Source organism: Salmo salar, chromosome ssa19 (assembly GCF_905237065.1).
Source record: "Salmo salar chromosome ssa19, Ssal_v3.1, whole genome shotgun sequence".
Lineage (NCBI taxonomy): Eukaryota > Metazoa > Chordata > Actinopteri > Salmoniformes > Salmonidae > Salmo > Salmo salar.
The window spans coordinates 34,738,525-34,756,620 of NC_059460.1; the positions used below are offsets into that span (position 1 = coordinate 34,738,525).

General features: G+C 41.6%; 1 protein-coding gene across 3 annotated transcripts; it reads right to left on the reverse strand.

Annotated features, from left to right (window-relative positions):
* Positions 1 to 5,878: 5,878 nt before the first annotated feature.
* On the reverse strand, positions 5,879 to 17,753 carry gpr137ba (G protein-coupled receptor 137Ba). 3 transcript variants are annotated; one of them, XM_014157882.2, is made up of 8 exons: positions 16,836 to 17,648; positions 16,458 to 16,682; positions 15,212 to 15,261; positions 13,370 to 13,592; positions 12,264 to 12,413; positions 10,323 to 10,451; positions 8,909 to 9,030; positions 5,879 to 6,620 (listed from the first exon to the last, which is right to left on the reverse strand). In XM_014157882.2, the coding sequence occupies exons 1-8, from the start codon at positions 16,845 to 16,847 to the stop codon at positions 6,551 to 6,553; spliced, it is 981 nt and encodes a 326-aa protein (XP_014013357.1). In that variant the 5' UTR covers positions 16,848 to 17,648; the 3' UTR covers positions 5,879 to 6,550. The 3 variants fall into 3 exon arrangements, with proteins under 3 accessions (XP_014013357.1, XP_045558201.1, XP_014013355.1); XM_045702245.1 differs by having other exon boundaries at positions 13,370 to 13,559; positions 16,458 to 17,753; XM_014157880.2 differs by having other exon boundaries at positions 16,458 to 17,713.
* Positions 17,754 to 18,096: the final 343 nt, after the last annotated feature.

Sequence of the window (18,096 nt, forward strand, 5' to 3'; positions counted from 1 at the left end):
CAATTCAAGGGAACATTGGTTGAGGGTAGCTGAAGGCTGGGACAAAAGCAAATGAAAGATAACTAATGTAAAATATACTGTCAGTAAAATGTATATAGTATGTAGAAGGCTAAGTATTGTTGTCCATTAGTTTAATCCAATTAGGGGATGGATGGTAGGATTAGGCGAAACAAATAAAGAAGGAAAATATATTGAATTAGTTTATTCCAATTAGGGGAGGGGTGGTAGGGGAGGGGGAAAATAAAAAGAAGGAAAATATATTTAATTAGTTTACTTCAATTAGGGGAGGGGTGGTAGGGTTAGGTGAAAATAATAAAGATCGAAAATATATTTAAAAAAATATATATTAAAAATAATATTACACATACTTCCAGAAAAATATATACGGGAGTGTGGAAATTATGCAGACATTTACATTGATAGAAGCCGCAATCTATCTGCAATATTAAAGCTGATCTACCCCCTAAAAATAACACCAGCTGGGTCACCCCCGTGGAGGAGTCCCAGGTCCCACACAGACAGGTCACACAGGCAGGCCCCAGAAGTGATTGTACATATACGACACAGCAGGGGTTCAAACTGTAAAACCCAGTTCCTACATTTTAATATAAAAATGTATTTTATCGAACAAAACTATGCTACATTTTATCTCTGAGACCCTCAGGATGACAAATCAGAGCAAGATTACTGAATGTAAGTACATTATTTACCTTCAGAGGTGAATGTATCAAACCAGTTTATGTGATAAAAGTTTTTTGTTGTTGTGCACTCTCCGCATGGGGGGGGGGAACACCGATCACATAGAGGTTAATTAATTACATCTGGCTCCTCTTCGACATGACTCTGCGTCTCCTGTTCTTCTCTGACCCCAGTAAGATCCAGTCCCTCTTCTTTCTGGCTACCAGAGCCCACAGCGATGACTTCATCCAGTATAAGCCCAGAGGTGGAGTCTACCAGGTAATATAATAATAATAATAATATATAATTATAATAATAGTAATAATATATAATATAAATAAAAATAGTAATAATTATTAATTATATTAATAATAATATAAATAATAATAATATTAATACAAATAATAATAATGATACAAATAATTATAATACAAATAATTATAATATAAATAATAATAATAATATAAATAATATTACAAATAATAATAATAATACAAATAATTATAATATAAATAATAATAGTAGTAATAATAATAATATGAATAATAATAATAAATAATAATAATATAAATAATAATAATAATAACATCAATAATAATAGTAATACAAATAATAATAATACAAATAATAATAATATATATATATATATAATATCAATAATAATAATAATATCAATAATAATAAGAGTAACAATAATAATAATATAAATAATAATAATATTATATAATAATACAATATAATAATATAAATAATAATAATTTAAGTAATAATAATAGTACTTCATATAGTATAATATAAATAATAATAATAGTAATATTTATAATAATATTCTAATTATATGAATAATAATAATTTAAAAAATAATAATATAAATAATAATAATAATATAAATAATAATAATAGTACTTCATATAATATAAAATAAATAATAATAATAGTAATAATAATTATAATATATAATAATATTAATGCATAGAATATATAACAATAATAATAATATAACAGTATAATACACTGAGTATACAAAACATTAGGAACACCTGAATTTTGAGTTGCATCCTCTTTTGCCCTTAGAACAGCCTCAATTCACCAGGGCATGGACTCTACAAGGTGTCAAAAGCGTTCCACATGAATGCTGGCCCAAGTTGGCAACAATGCTTCCCACAGCAGCGTTGCAGTTCTTGACACACTCTAACACGGAGCGCCTAGCACCTACAACCATACCCCGTTCAAAGGCACTCAAATCTTTTTTCTTGCCAGGTAATATAATAATAATAATAATAATAATATACTAATATATAATTATAATAATAGAAAATAATAGTATATAATATAAATAATTATAAATGGCACACATACACAATCCAGGCCTCAATTGTCTCAATGCTTAAAAATCCTTCTTTACTTTAGATGTAATATAATGACTGTGATATGTGGTTGTTTATCCTACCTTAGTTGTAATGTAATGACTGTGATATGTGGTTGTCTATCCTACCTTAGTTGTAATGTAATGACTGTGATATGTGGTTGTCTATCCTACCTTAGTTGTAATGTAATGACTCTGATATGTGGTTGTCTATCCTACCTTAGTTGTAATGTAATGACTGTGATATGTGGTTGTCTATCCTACCTTAGTTGTAATGTAATGACTGTGATATGTGGTTGTCTATCCTACCTTAGTTGTAATGTAATGACTGTGATATGTGGTTGTTTATCCTACCTTCGTTGTAATGTAATGACTGTGATATGTGGTTGTCTATCCTACCTTAGTTGTAATGTAATGACTGTGATATGTGGTTGTCTATCCTACCTTAGTTGTAATGACTGTGATATGTGGTTGTCTATCCTACCTTAGTTGTAATGTAATGACTGTGATATGTGGTTGTCTATCCTACCTTAGTTGTAATATAATGACTGTGATATGTGGTTGTCTATCCTACCTTAGTTGTAATGTAATGACTGTGATATGTGGTTGTTTATCCTACCTTAGTTGTAATGTAATGACTGTGATATGTGGTTGTCTATCCTACCTTAGTTGTAATGTAATGACTGTGATATGTATCCAACTTTCTTCCTACATCCTGTTATTCCACCTCTTTTGGGGCTTTTGCTGCCACTGTGTTGTTAATGATCACGTGTGGCCATGGAGTTCATATCATATTTATCTTAGTATGTACTAGAAGTCACCTCTTCCCTTCAGTTTATCTTAGTATGTACTAGAAGTCACCTCTTCCCTTCAGTTTATCTTAGTATGTAATAGAAGTCACCTCTTCCCTTCAGTTTATCTTAGTATGTACTAGAAGTCACCTCTTCCCTTCAGTTTATCTTAGTATGTACTAGAAGTCACCTCTTCCCTTCAGTTTATCTTAGTATGTACTAGAAGTCACCTCTTCCCTTCAGTTTATCTTAGTATGTACTAGAAGTCACCTCTTCCCTTCAGTTTATCTTAGTATGTACTAGAAGTCACCTCTTCCCTTCAGTTTATCTTAGTATGTACTAGAAGTCACCTCTTCCCTTCAGTTTATCTTAGTATGTACTAGAAGTCACCTCTTCCCTTCAGTTTATCTTAGTATGTACTAGAAGTCACCTCTTCCCTTCAGTTTATCTTAGTATGTAATAGAAGTCACCTCTTCCCTCTTTCTCTCTATGCCTCCCCTCCCTCTATCCCTCCCTCCCCCTCTCTCTATCCCTCCCTCCTTCTCCTTCTCTCTCCCTCCCTCCCTCTTTCTATCCCTCCCTCCCTCCTCTCCCTACCCCCTCCCTCTCTCTAACCCTCCCTCCTTGCCATGATTTACAATAATTGTTTGTACAATGTCAAATTATAATAAATATTAAATGATTATGAGACTTTTGATGAATTTGACTGATAGACTCCAGCCTGCAGATGGCACCACTGCTCTGGGCTGACATAGTCAACTTTAACTGACTGATAGACTCCAGCCTGCAGATGGCACCACTGCTCTGGACTGACATAGTCAACTTTAACTGACTGATAGACTCCAGCCTGCAGATGGCAGCACTGCTCTGAGCTGACATAGTCAACAGGGAGCTGTTGTATCAGTTACTGTTGTCATCTGTGTGCAGCCAGTCCTCTGTGTTGGTCTGTCCTCTAACTGCAGGCTCTTCACAGTGGAGACATGTACTGTCATATTCCACATCAGGCTTGTTGCTAGGTGAAACAATAATACTCTATTTATCCAGACTTAACAGTTAACCATCTACTGCAGCTTTTCAAAGTATTCACAATCTGAACATTTCATACATTGTTAATGCCAATTCAACTGTATTGCTAATGCCAATTCAACTGTATTGTTAATGCCAATTACACATTTACATTTCAGTCATTTAGCAGACACTCTTATCCAGAGCAACTTACAGTAGAGTGCATACATTTTATTACATTTTTTTAAAAACACTGATCCCCCGTGGGAATCGAACTCACAACCCTGGCGTTGCAAGCGACATGCTCTACCAACTGAGCTACAGGGGACGTGTATTGTTAATACCAATTACAAATGTATTGTTAATACTAATTCCAACTGTATTGTTAATGCCAATTACAACTGTATTGTTAATACCAATTACAACTGTATTGTTAATACCAATTACAATTGTAGTGTTAATGCAAATTACATTTGTATTGTCAATGCCAATAACAGCTGTATTGTTAATGTCAATTACAACTGTATTGTTAATTACAATTACAATTCCAGACTAGTGTATGAATGTTGTACTTCTGTAAAGGACTGGTTGTCCGTTACACTTGATCCATTTTGCTGTTGATTCATTGCTCAGACATCATGCATAAATGTAGCAACAATATGCTGACTTAGTCTGTTTGGAGAGACATTTAGTTCTGACAATGAACCTTGGGAAAGAGCTGAATAGACAGATTCCTGTCTGACCACATGTATGGCCTGTATTCAGTGGTTTTCTTTACGAGTGGTTCTCAGAGTGCAGATTCCCAGCAGTGGCTATCACAGACTGTTGCTGGTAGGGTCTTGAAGACAGACAAAAACATCTTCAACCTATAGAATTAGAATGTGTTGCACCTATAGAATTAGAATGTGTTCCACCTATAGAATTAGAAAGTGTTCCACCTATAGAATTAGAATGTGTTCCACCTATAGAATTAGAAAGTGTTGCATCTATAGAATTAGAATGTGTTCCATCTATAGAATTAGAATGTGTTGCACCTATAGAATTAGAATGTGTTGCACCTATATAATTAGAATGTGTTCCACCTATAGAATTAGAATGTGTTGCACCTATATAATTAGAATGTGTTGCACCTATATAATTAGAATGTGTTGCACCTATAGAATTATAATGTGTTGCACCTATAGAATTATAATGTGTTCCACCTATAGAACTAGAATGTGTTGCACCTATAGAATTAGAATGTGTTGCACCTATAGAATTAGAATGTGTTCCACCTATAGAATTATAATGTGTTCCACCTATAGAACTAGAATGTGTTGCACCTATAGAATTAGAATGTGTTGCACCTATAGAATTAGAATGTGTTCCACCTATAGAATTAGAATGTGTTGCACCTATAGAATTATAATGTGTTGCACCTATAGAATTATGTGTTCCATCTATAGATTTAGAATGTGTTGCACCTATAGAACTAGAATGTGTTGCACCTATAAAATTAGAATGTGTTCCACCTATAGAATTAGAATGTGTTCCACCTATAGAATTAGAATGTGTTCCACCTATAGAATTAGAATGTGTTCCACCTATAGAATTAGAATGTGTTGCACATATAGAATTAGAAAGTGTTCCACCTATAGGATTAGAATGTGTTCCACCTATAGAATTAGAATGTGTTGCACCTATAGAATTAGAATGTGTTCCACCTATATAATTAGAATGTGTTGCACCTATAGAATTAGAATGTGTTCCACCTATAGAATTAGAATGTGTTGCACCTATAGAATTAGAATGTGTTGCACCTATATAATTAGAATGTGTTGCACCTATAGATTTAGAATGTGTTGCACCTATAGAATTAGAATGTGTTGCACCTATAGAATTAGAATGTGTTGCACCTATAGAACTAGAATGTGTTGCACCTATAGAATTAGAATGTGTTCCGTCTATAGAATTAGAATGTGTTCCACCTATAGAATTAGAATGTGTTCCATCTATAGAATTAGAATGTTCCACCACACTGTCCTAAAGCACAATCAAGGTGTTTTATAAAATAGTTTTTATTATGGAGACTCCAATGTGAGAGAGGATTGTAAAGACCACAACACATGTACAGTACATCTCCTCCCTCAGCAAAGATAACTAATACCTATGGACCATTTTAGCTGCTTGTGTTAAAAACATGAAAAGGAGACATTGAGAATATAAATGGATACATATTACATACAAGATTAGGAAATACCTGTATATGAATTATTGCATACGTCATGTTGGCTTCTAAACATGTTTTTAAAATAGTGGATTAAGATAATGCATATTCAGATGGGCTGTACACTGCAATTCAGCTCTTAGCTGCCAATGTTGTACACCTTGATTATAAACCTTTCTACATATTCATATTTGTTTGTATGTTATGTATAGACCATCATCTCAATACTTACTACCCTTAAGAAAATATGTTGAACTTTTTTACTTAAGACTTTATTTATCAAAATAGTAGAAAATAGAATGAATAAAGTCCATGATGATATTCACCCCCCTGTCTCGATCCGAGGCCCTCGGGTGTGAGGTCATCAGTGTAGGCGTGTGCAAAAAAAGAAACAGGGCCAACAGGAAGACTTTAAAAAAGAACTCCGGACCAATAGGAGCTCCTGTAAAAGTTCCGGACCAATCAGAGCTCTTAAATACGTTTCAGGGCCAATAGAGGGAGTCTTCAATAAGGGTTGAGCTCTTCTGGGGGCAGGGTTGTGCTGCTGCTGCAATCATAGCTGTCTGCTGTCAAACTGGGGACAAAGACAAAACAAACATTACATTCCTGGGCCCATATTCACAAAGTCTCACAGTAGGAGTTCTGTAAGATGAAAAAGATGGACAGGGGAGATCTGATCCTAGATCAGATCTGCTACTAATTGAGATGCGGTGTCAGTATGTATCTAGCTCTATTGGAAAGCCCGGTCCTTGCTTCTCCACTGGCATGTCACGGACCTCACTTCGATATTAAAACGTGTAATACCTGACAGCGGCATGTGTGTATTTGTGTTTACCTGGTTGTCTGTGTTTTTAATGTCCCTGGTGTGTGACTGTGTGATCACGCGCTCCATAGCCAATGTGAGTAAGACCTTTAAACATTCACAAGGCCACTTGACCAGAAGGATTGCCAGGATGTGTACTCAGAGCATGTGCTGATCAACTGGCTGACCGAGTCTGTAATACCAACATGTTTCAAGCAGACCACCATAGTCCCTGTGCCCAAGAACACTAAGGTAACCTGCCTAAATGACTACAGACCCGTAGCACTCACGTCTGTAGCCAGGAAGTGCTTTGAATGGCTGGTCATGGCTCACATCAACAGCATTATCCCAGAAACCCTAGACTCACTCTCAACGCTCTAACCACTAGGCTACCTGCCGCCCAACGCTCTAACCACTAGGCTACCTGCCACCCCAACGCTCTAACCACTAGGCTACCTGCCGCCCAACGCTCTAACCACTAGACTACCTGCCGCCCAACGCTCTAACCAGTTGGCTACCTGCCGCCCAATTCTCTAACCACTAGGCTACCTGCCGCCCAACGCTCTAACCACTAGGCTACCTGCCGCCCCAACGCTCTAACCACTAGGCTACCTGCCGCCCAACGCTCTAACCACTAGGCTACCTGCCGCCCAACGCTCTAACCACTAGGCTACCTGCCGCCCAACGCTCTAACCACTAGGCTACCTGCCGCCCAACGCTCTAACCACTGTAGGCTACAGTCCAAGCTATGTCTTCCAATGGTGCGACTGCTGTCGGCATCCAAAGATTATCCAACTTGAATAAAAGCTTGGAGGTAAGGATGACAGCAGTGGTGTAGTCTACGGCGATATGGATATCACTTATTATTGATATCTACATTTACGTCATTTAGCAGACGCTCTTATCCAGAGCGACTTACAAATCTACATAGTGCATTGATGTGAATCACACTGCTGCTCTCTCATTTAGCTATTTGCGCCTTACAGATTGTGGTTGTTGTGGATGGCTGTTTACAAATCTAAGTGTGTATTTGAACCCAATAATGGTTGAATTTAAGAAGTTTAAGCTGCCTATTAATCATTGTTTTTGAAACCAGTGGACAGACAGTGAAAAATGTGCTCTTGCAACAGATGCATATTGAGGATTCCAGCCTATGGAATAAAAGTGGGGTTTTTATTGCTCAATCTAATTCATGCTGATAATGTCACGCCCTGACCTGAGAGAGACGTTTTTCTCTGTTTAGTTAGGTCAGGGTGTGACATGGGGTGGGCATTCTATGTGTTTTGTTTCTATGTTTTGGCCAGGTATGGTTTCCAATCAGAGGCAGCTGTCTATCGTTGTCTCTGATTGGGAACCATACTTAGGCAACCCTTTTTCCCTCCTTGAGTTGTGGGGTCTTGTTTTTGTGTAGGTGCCTTTGAGCAGACACAGAATGTCACGTTTCTTTCTGTTTATCCTGTTTATTGTTTTGTTCGGTTTCACTTCTAAATAAAGGATGTGGAATTACCGGCACGCTGCGCCTTGACTTATTTATGACAGGGAGTTCGAGGACAGTGATCGTGACAGATAAAAATACATCCATAGGCCTAATGGACACATGATCAAACTCACACACTTCTGATAGACTTAAAGGGGCAATCTGTAGATAGTACATCCATGTTTGGACTAATATATTATATATATATACACACTACCAGTCCAAAGTTTTAGAACACCTACTCATTCAAGGATTTGTCTTTATTTTTACCATTTTCTACATTGTAGAATAATAGTGAAGACATCAAAACTATGAAATAACACAATCATGTTGTAACCAAAAAAGTGTTAAACAAATCCAAATATATTTAAAATTTTAGATTTTAGATTAGCCACCCTTTAAATTTGAGTTTATTTAGATGTTTTTTTATTTTGTTACTCTTATTTGACTTAAAACTGCATTGTTGGTTAACGAGTCATAAGTCAGCATTTCCTGGTCAGCTCTACACCTGTTGCATTCGGTGCATGTGACAAATAAAATTTGATTGATTGATTGATTGATTGTCTGTGTGTTGTTTATGTACCTGGTTTGTACATTCTGAGGGATGATGCTCCATACCAGGTCGTCATCGCTGTCATAACGTCGAGGGTTGTCAAAGAAATAGGCCCTGGACGAGAAGACGTGTCCTGGGAGTCCCGTCCCACTCTGGAGACAAAACAAAACCAGATATCAGTCCAACAACAAAACCAGATATCAGTCCAACAACAAAACCAGATATCAGTCCAATTCCTATGATACTAAACTCACACTTTGCCAGACACAAATCACACCTAGTATTAGACTAAAATCACACTAAATGAAGAATTTACATTGAACATGCTTTTTAGTCTAACTAGGCTTAATCTGTGTCCGGGAAACCAGCCCCTAGAGTCAGTGGATAGTACCAGGGTTGGGGTCAATTCCATTTCAGTAAGAAAACCTATTTCAATTCCACATTTTGTCTTATTGAAAAGCATTGAAGAACATTGGAATTAGAACTTCAGTGTACTTCCTGACTGGCATTTAACTGTAATTGACCCCAACCCTGGATAGTACAGTTCACAGTAAACCCTCTCCTGCCATTGTGCCCTTGAGCAAAGCAGTTGCAAGTGTAACAGTGTAGGTTCCGTCCCTCTCTTCGCCCCAACCTGGGCTCGAACCAGGGACCCTTGCACACATCAACAACTGACACCCACAAAGCATCGTTACCCATCGCGCCACAAAAGCCATGGCTCTTGCAACGCAAGGGGAAACCCTACTTCAAGTCTCAGAGCGAGTGACATCACTGATTGAAACGCTATTAGCGCGCACCACCGCTAACTAACTAGCCATTTCACATCGGTTACACTCACCCCCCCATTTGACCTCCTCCTTTTCCGCAGCAACCAATGATCCGGGTCACGGCACCAATGTAACAGTGTAGGTTCCGTCCCTCTCTTCGCCCCAACCTGGGCTCGAACCAGGGACCCTTGCACACATTAACCACTGACACCCACGAAGCATCGTTACCCATCGCGCCACAAAAGCCGCGGCTCTTGCAACGCAAGGGGAAACCCTACTTCAAGTCTCAGAGCGAGTGACGTCACTGATTGAAACGCTATTAGCGCGCACCACCGCTAACTAACTAGCCATTTCACATCGGTTACACAAGGAGATCAAGAAAATTGCTGTCCATCCAGGGGCCCTGCTCTGCTGCGATCCTGGTCCTCTCAACATTTGTTTGTTTATGTGTGTGTGTAGTGTGTGTACGTATTGGGAAAGACAGAAGACACGTTTCCGGTTTAACCAATGAACAGTAAAGTTGTATTGGGAAAGGGGAAACCTACTCAGTTGAACCATTACGTGTCTTCCACATTTAACCCAACGAGGATCTGCCTAATCAACATCCATGTCATCGGCACGCACGCACGCACGCACGCACACACACACACACACACACACATACACACACTCCTCACCTTGTCCTGGTTAGGCTGTCGGACCCTGAAGAAGTAAACGACCAGAGAGGTAGGCAGCAGCTCCCAGACAAACAGAATCACCCCAAACACAATGTACCCCGCGTCCCCCAGGGTCGACTGCAGGTCTGCCTGAGACACCACACAGACAGGATGTAATGTTAGAGTCTGAAGTAAAATATGCTCAGTATAAACACAGTCAACCACAACATCCTATATAAACTAAGGGCTTCCTCTATTCAGTCTGGATCGCTACAGATTCCGAGATAGAAATGTCAAGGTAAGGTGAGTCGACATATGCAGCGTTTAACATGAATTACATATGCAGCGTTTAACATGAATTACATATGCAGCGTTTAACATGAATTACATATGCAGCGTTTAACATGAATTACATATGCAGCGTTTAACATGTATTACATATGCAGCGTTTAACATGTATTACATATGCAGCGTTTAACATGAATTACATATGCAGCATTTAACATGAATTACATATGCAGTGTTTAACATGAATTGTCTCAGAATATAGGAGTGGTGATCTAGGACCAGTTTTCCCTTTTAGATCATAATGAATAGGATTATGGCCAGGGAAGACCTGATCCTAGACCAGCACTCCTGCTCAGAGAGGCTTTAAGACCTGATCCTAGACCAGCACTCCTACTCTGAGGGGCTTTAAGACCTGATCCAAGACCAGCACTCCTACTCTGAGAGGCTTTAAGACCTGATCGTAGACCAGCACTCCTACTCAGAGAGGCTTTAAGACCTGATCCTAGACCAGCACTCCTACTCAGAGAGGCTTTAAGACCTGATCCTAGACCAGCACTCCTACTCTGAGAGGCTTTAAGACCTGATCCTAGACCAGCACTCCTACTCAGAGAGGATTTAAGAACTGATCCTAGACCAGCATTCCTACTCTGAGAGGCTTTAAGACCTGATCCTAGACCAGCACTCCTACTCTGAGAGGCTTTAAGACGTTTGGTCTAGGTTGCTGAGTAAGGTAAAGGTGATGTGGTCCTTAACTAGCCTCTCAAACTTCACAATGACTGAAGGTGACAGTCATTTAGTTAAGTTTCCTTCACTTTATTGGGAACAGGAACAATGGTGGCCATCTTGAAGCATGTGGGGACAGCAGACTGGGATAGGGAGAGATGTTGAAGCATGTAGGGACAACAGACTGAGATAGGGAGAGATGTTGAAGCATGTGGAGACAACAGACTGGGATAGGGAGAGATGTTGAAGCATGTGGGGACAACAGACTGGGATAGGGAGAGATGTTGAAGTATGTAGGGGCAACAGACTGGGATAGGGAGAGATGTTGAAGCATGTAGGGGCAACAGACTGGGATAGGGAGAGATGTTGAAGCATGTGGGGACAACAGACTGGGATAGGGAGAGATGTTGAAGTATGTGGGGACAACAGACTGGGATAGGGAGAGATGTTGAAGCATGTGGGGACAACAGACTGGGATAGGGAGAGATGTTGAAGCATGTGGGGACAACAGACTGGGATAGGGAGAGATGATGAAGCATGTGGGGACAACAGACTGGGATAGGGAGAGATGTTTTTTAGCATGTGGGGGCAACAGACAGGGATAGGGAGAGATGTAATGTCTGTAAACACTCCAACCAGCTGGTCTGAGGACGAGGCTCAGGATGCCGTCTGGGCCGGCAGCGAGGGTTAACACGCTTAAATGTCTTAATCACCTCTTATCCAGAGCGACTTACAGGAGCAATTAGGGTTAAGTGCCTTGCTCAAGGACACATCAACAGATTTTTCATGTAGTCTGCTCAGGGATTCGAATCAACGTCCTTTCGGTTATAAACCACTAGGCCTCCTTCAACCTTGATTAGTGTAATTATATGTGTCGTGATAGGGGACTAACAAAAATGTGCACCCTTTTGGTCCCCTGGACCAGGAAAGACACATGTCGTACATTATTACCTGGTCAGATACATTGTACCAGTCGTAGTCGAAAGAGTTGATGCTCTTAATGTTGGTGAGGGCCAGAACCAGCAAGTTGTAACAGGCTCTGGATGTGTACAGCAGGGTAACCGTGACTCCTATAGCTGTCACCTGGCACAACGAGGTTCCCTGGGAAATAAAACACACAGTCTCAGATAGCAGTAGTTTTAGCTTTGTGTGGATCATAGAACCTGGTCCCAGATCTGTTTGTGCTGTCCTGACATCTTCCTGTGGTCCTCAACAAGTGGGCGAGACAGTACCAACGAATCTGGAACCCAGGTTAGCGAAGCTAGTACTCGTCAGTAACAAAATAACTACCCGACTTTGCCATTTGATTCTCGATGCTCATACAGCCGTTGCCTACAGCAGCACACTCAGCAGGGCACAGGGCAGGCACTCGTCATGGTGTAAGCAAGTGCACTCAGGAATCCCTCTCAATTCAATTCAATTCAAGGGGCTTTATTGGCATGGGAAACATGTTTACATTGCCAAAGCAAGTGAGGTAGATAATATACAAAAGTGAAATAAACAATAAACATGAACAGTAAACATTACACTCACAGAAGTTCCAAAAGAATAAAGACATTTCAAATGTCATATTATGTATATATACAGTGTTGTAACGATGTGCAAATAGTTAAAGTACAAAAGGGAAAATAAATAAGCATAAATATGGGTTGTATTTACAATGGTGTTTGTTCTACACTGGTTGCCCTTTTCTTGTGGCAACAGGTCACAAATCTTGTTGCTGTGATGGCACACTGTGTTTCACTGTATATAACGCTACACCCGCAATGATATCTGCTAACCATGTGTGTGTGACCAATAAAATTTGATTTGATTTGAAAATAGTATTTGAAATAAGTCTTTGAAAATACTATTTTGTTTTTACAGATACGTAACCGTTCAAATACTCAATAAAAGTACTTGTTTTGGGATGTGTATTTAGAAATACTCAAATACACACAAAACAAGTATTTTAAATACCAGATACTCAAATACACACAAAACGAGTATTTTAAATACAAGATATTCAAATCCACATGTATTTAAACCAAGGGTTGTTGTGTGTGTACATCTCTTACCTTGGACTCCAGGTAGATATTAGCCAGGGACATCTTTGCGATCTTGTAGAGGCAGAGGGAGAGGGAGATGGCGCACAGGACAAACAGCGTATCGTTGATGGCTACTCTGATCAGTACAATGGTCTGGGCCTCTGTGGTGCTCATCCTCACTAGCAGGGCACAGGTCAGGTTTACTACCAGGAAGATCATACTGATGGACAGAAAGAGGAGGTACAGGGGTAACCTGGGGGACAGGAAGTAAAATTGTTAGAGGTCAGAGGTCAAAGGTGAAGGACGGGTGTAGAGGTCACAATCAATCAATCAAATTGATTGATTGATAAATTCCTTTTGCATCAGCAGTTGTCACCAAATGCTTTACAGTAACCCAGCCTAAACTCCAAAGAGGAAGCAGAGCAGAAGACAGAGGACAGTGGGACTAGAGAGTATGTAACAGTAAGGTTCAGAAGACAGAGGACAGTGGGACTATAGAGTACGGAACAGTACAGTTCTACATTACCAAACAGCTCTGCATCAATATTGATACAGTACATGAACAAAAGTATGTGGACACCTGCCTGTCGAACATCTCATTCCAAAATTATGGGCATTAATATGGAGTTGGTCCCCCCTTTGCTGCTATAACAGCCTCCACTCTTCTGGGAAGGCTTTCCACTAGATGTTGGAACATTGCTGCTATAACAGCCTCCACTCTTCTGGGAAGACTTTCCACTAGATGTTGGAATATTGCTGCTATAACAGCCTCCACTCTTCTGGGAAGGCTTTCCACTAGATTGCTGCGGGGACTTGCTTCCATTAGTGCACAAGAGCATTAGGGCACTGACGTTGGGCAATTAGGCCTGGCTCGCAGTCAGCGTTCCAATTCTTACCAAAGGTGTTCGATAGGGTTGAGGTCAGGGCTCTGTGCAGGCCAGTCAAGTTCTTCCACACCAATCTCAACTAACCATTTCTGTATAGACCTTGCTTTGTGCACGGAGGCATTGTCATGCTGAAACAGGAAAGGGCCTTCCCCAAACTGTTGACACAGAATTGTCTAGAATGTCATTGTATGTTGTAGCGTTAAGATTTCGCTTCACTGGAACTAAGGGGCCCGAACCATGAAAAACAGCCCAAGACCATTATTCCTCCTCCACCAAACTTTACAGTTGGCACTTTGCATTGGGGCAGGTTGCGTTCTCCTGGCATCTGCCAAACCCAGATTTGTCTGTCGGACTGCCAGAGGGTGAAGCGTGATTCATCACTCAAGAGAACGCGTTTCCACTGCTCCAGAGTCCAATGGCGGTGTGCTTTACACCACCCCAGCCGACGCTTGGCATTGCACATGGTGATCTTAGGCTTGTGTACGGCAACTCGGCCATGGAAAACCATTTCATGAAGCTTCCAGAGGGAGTTTGGGACTCAGTAGTGAGTGTTGCAACCGAGGACAGACGATTTTTACAGGCTACGTACTTCAGTACTCAGCGTCCCGTTCTGTGAGCTTGTGTGGCCTACCACTTCGCGGCTGAGCCGTTGTTGCTCCTAGATGTTTCCACTTCACAAAGCAGCACTTACAGCTCTAGCAGGGCAGAAATTTGACAAACTGACTTGTTGGAAAGGTGGCATCCTATGATGGTGCCACGTTGAAAGTCACTGAGCTTTTCAGTAAGGCCATTCTACTGCCAATGTTTGTCTATGGAGATTGCATGGCTGTGTGCTCGATTTTATACACCTGTCAGCAACCGGTGTGGCTGAAATAGTCGAATCCAGTAATTTAGAGGGGGTGTCCACATACTTTAGCATATATAGTGTAGTTAGGATGGAACATTATTGTATGTTGAATGGTGCTTAGTGTTTATTAAATCGTACCTGTATTTCAGAAGCTCTGGTGCATATTTCGATTTTGCCTTGAACACAACCTGTAGAAAGACAAAATGTCCTTTAAACCTCCCATATATTCTACTGTATCACATGTTCTGTGTTTCTCTGCTGAAAGGGTTGAAAAAACAAGGCTTTCTCACTTCTGTTTTCTCTCTGTCCTAAAGACACCAAACGTTCCTTTGAAACCTCTGGGTTCAGAATAGCTAAGTTCAAAGAGGTAGAATGGCCGTAAGCTACAGTTGCTAGGCATCATAGTAGTACCAGTTGGCATCTGACTGACACCTGCTGGGTCCACTGACTGATACAAGTAACGCTTCTGTTGTAGGAGTGAAACATGTTACTGGTCTTCAAACTACCTCTCTTTCTCTCCCACCAAACGTCTCATCCCAACTCTCTTTCTCTCCCACCAAACGTCTCATCCCAACTCTCTTTTTCTCCCACCAAACATCTCATCCCAACTCTCTTTCTCTCCCACCAAACGTCTCATCCCAACTCTCTTTCTCTCCCACCAAACGTCTCATCCCAACTCTCTTTCTCTCTCACCAAACATCTCATCCCAACTCTCTTTCTCTCCCACCAAACATCTCATCCCAACTCTCTTTCTATCCCACCAAACATCTCATCCCAACTCTCTTTCTCTCCCACCAAACTTCTCCAGTCTGAGCAGGTCCTTTAGACACAGTAGGACTCCAGTCTGAGCAGGCGAGTACAATGACGAGTAGTAAAGTGTTCTGCAGTCTAATTCAGTTTATGGAGCGTTTCACAGGCCATGCTTTAAACAAATCCTAAACTAGACACAACTATGTTGCAGCTCTCTGCTTCGGCGTATATGTCTGACTGCTGTGCAAAATGGTGGCCTTCATCCCCTGACCTCTGACCCCTTACCTCTCAGAGAGGCATGAGCTGTGTTCAAATATGCATAGTAACGCACTAACCGTACTATTTGTGACGTAAAATGAGTATGTACTATATCGTATGCTTATTAGTCATAGTATGGATATAATTAGTATGCAAAAGTTCCCGGATGTCTTACTACATCTGCCAAAATGCGAAGTATACAAGCATTGGACACTATTTCCGTGCTTTTATGGCCCATAATACAATTCTTCAGAATTAGTTAACTCGCTAGCTATTTCACATGGACTACATTCACATGTGCTAACAGAGAAACTCAACTGTGCTAATCTCACCTGTGCTAACACAGACACTCACCTGTGCTAACACAGACACTCACCTGTACGAAATAGAGGTTCATGAGGCTGAGGGTGAAAAACTGAAGGCAGACAGGGCAACAGTAGAGCAGCCAGAAGGGGAATGGTCCCAGTGTGTTGGCTGTCACAAAGTTTCTGAAGTAAAAGGAGAAGAGGACGGCCCTCAACGCAGCCCACAGCAGACACAGGAAGAGAAACGCTGTCTGGTAGCTGAACCTCTTGTGTTTGTAGCGCAGCACCATCCACAGCTGTAGGTAGATGAAGAGGAATAGCAAGGAGTAGAAGACAGTGTAGACCACAGTGAGACCTAGCTTCACGTAAGGGGGTACGGCCGGGGTCAGGGTGGGGGGAGGGAGGGACTCGTTGGTACCCAGGGGAGACAGGAGGGATAGATCCCTCACCTGGGTCTCCATGACTGCTTGGCTTGGCTGGTTTTACCAGGGTTTTCCCTGGATCTCCTAGGTACAGTGGGGGCCTCTTCTTCTCTCCCTGGCTGGTTTTACCAGGGTTTTCCCTGGATCTCCTAGGTACAGTGGGGGCCTCTTCTTCTCTCCCTGGCTGGTTCTCACTGGTTGCCCCTGGATTCCTAGGCACAGTGGGGGCCTCTTCTTCTCTCCCTGGCTGGTTCTCACTTGGCTGCCCCTGGATCTCCTAGCCACAGTGAGGGCCTCTCCTTTCCTTTCCTTCTCTTCTTTCTTCCTCCTCTTCCTCTCCTTCGGTGCACTGTAGTGACTGTTCCTCCTCTCACGAGCTGTACTCTGTCTCTCTCTCTCTCTCTTTCAGCCTGGGCTACAGCATGACAACACAGACACAGCTCTCTCTCTCTTTCGCCTGACAGAGCAGGAGGCAGAGAGAGCGATTGCGCAGAGAGAAATGGTGTGAGTGAATGGGGGTGTCAGGCTCTAAAGAGGAAAGAAAAGAATGGAGGGCGAATGGAGAAGAGGAGAGGTGGAGGAGGGGGTATAAAGAATAACAAGCTAGACTTCCTGCAGCAGGGAGAGGAGAGCCGAGCCAGTGGCTGAACACTGAGGCACATGATCTGTGTTGAGAATGAGGTGTTTGTCAGGCGACAGGCTGGAGGCTGGGTCTGTGGGCAGGAAGCAACAGTTACTGTACAGTAGGTTGTGCTGGACTTTGAGCTTAGAGAGAGAAGAGAAGAGGGGAGAGAGGAAGAGGGCAATCCATTCCCTAGTTCATTACGCTATACGCTACGTACTCAGCTGACGCAGGCTACTGTACCTTTAACCCTGGACTGGAGCTTCCCACCACTAACCGACTGAACTCCCCTGGACTGGAGCTTCCCTCCACTAACCGACTGAACTCCCCTGGACTGGAGCTTCCCTCCACTAACCGACTGAACTCCCCTGGACTGGAGCTTCCCTCCACTAACTGACTGAAGTCCCCTGGGACTGGAGCTTCCCACCACTGACTGACTGAATTCCCCTGGGACTGGAACTTCCTGCCACTGACTGACTGAAGTCCCCTGGGACTGGAACTCCCTGCCACTGACTGACTGAAGTCCCCTGGGACTGGAACTTCCTGCCACTGACTGACTCAACTTCCCTGGAACTGGAGCTTCCTGCCACTGACTGACTGAACTCCCCTGGGACTGGAGCTTCCTGCGACTGACTGACTGAACTCCCCTGGGACTGGAGCTTCCTG

Bases quoted from the DNA above. Each gene is read 5' to 3' on its own strand.
- gpr137ba (XM_014157880.2), bottom strand. From the start codon at position 16,847: ATGGAGACCCAGGTGAGGGATCTATCCCTCCTGTCTCCCCTGGGTACC. The intron at 13,593-15,211 runs GTACGATTTAAT...CCTGTCCCCCAG, and splicing joins CCAGAGCTTCTGAAATACAG to GTTACCCCTGTACCTCCTCT. The intron at 6,621-8,908 runs GTACATAAACAA...CTTTGTCCCCAG, and splicing joins CCTCAGAATGTACAAACCAG to TTTGACAGCAGACAGCTATG.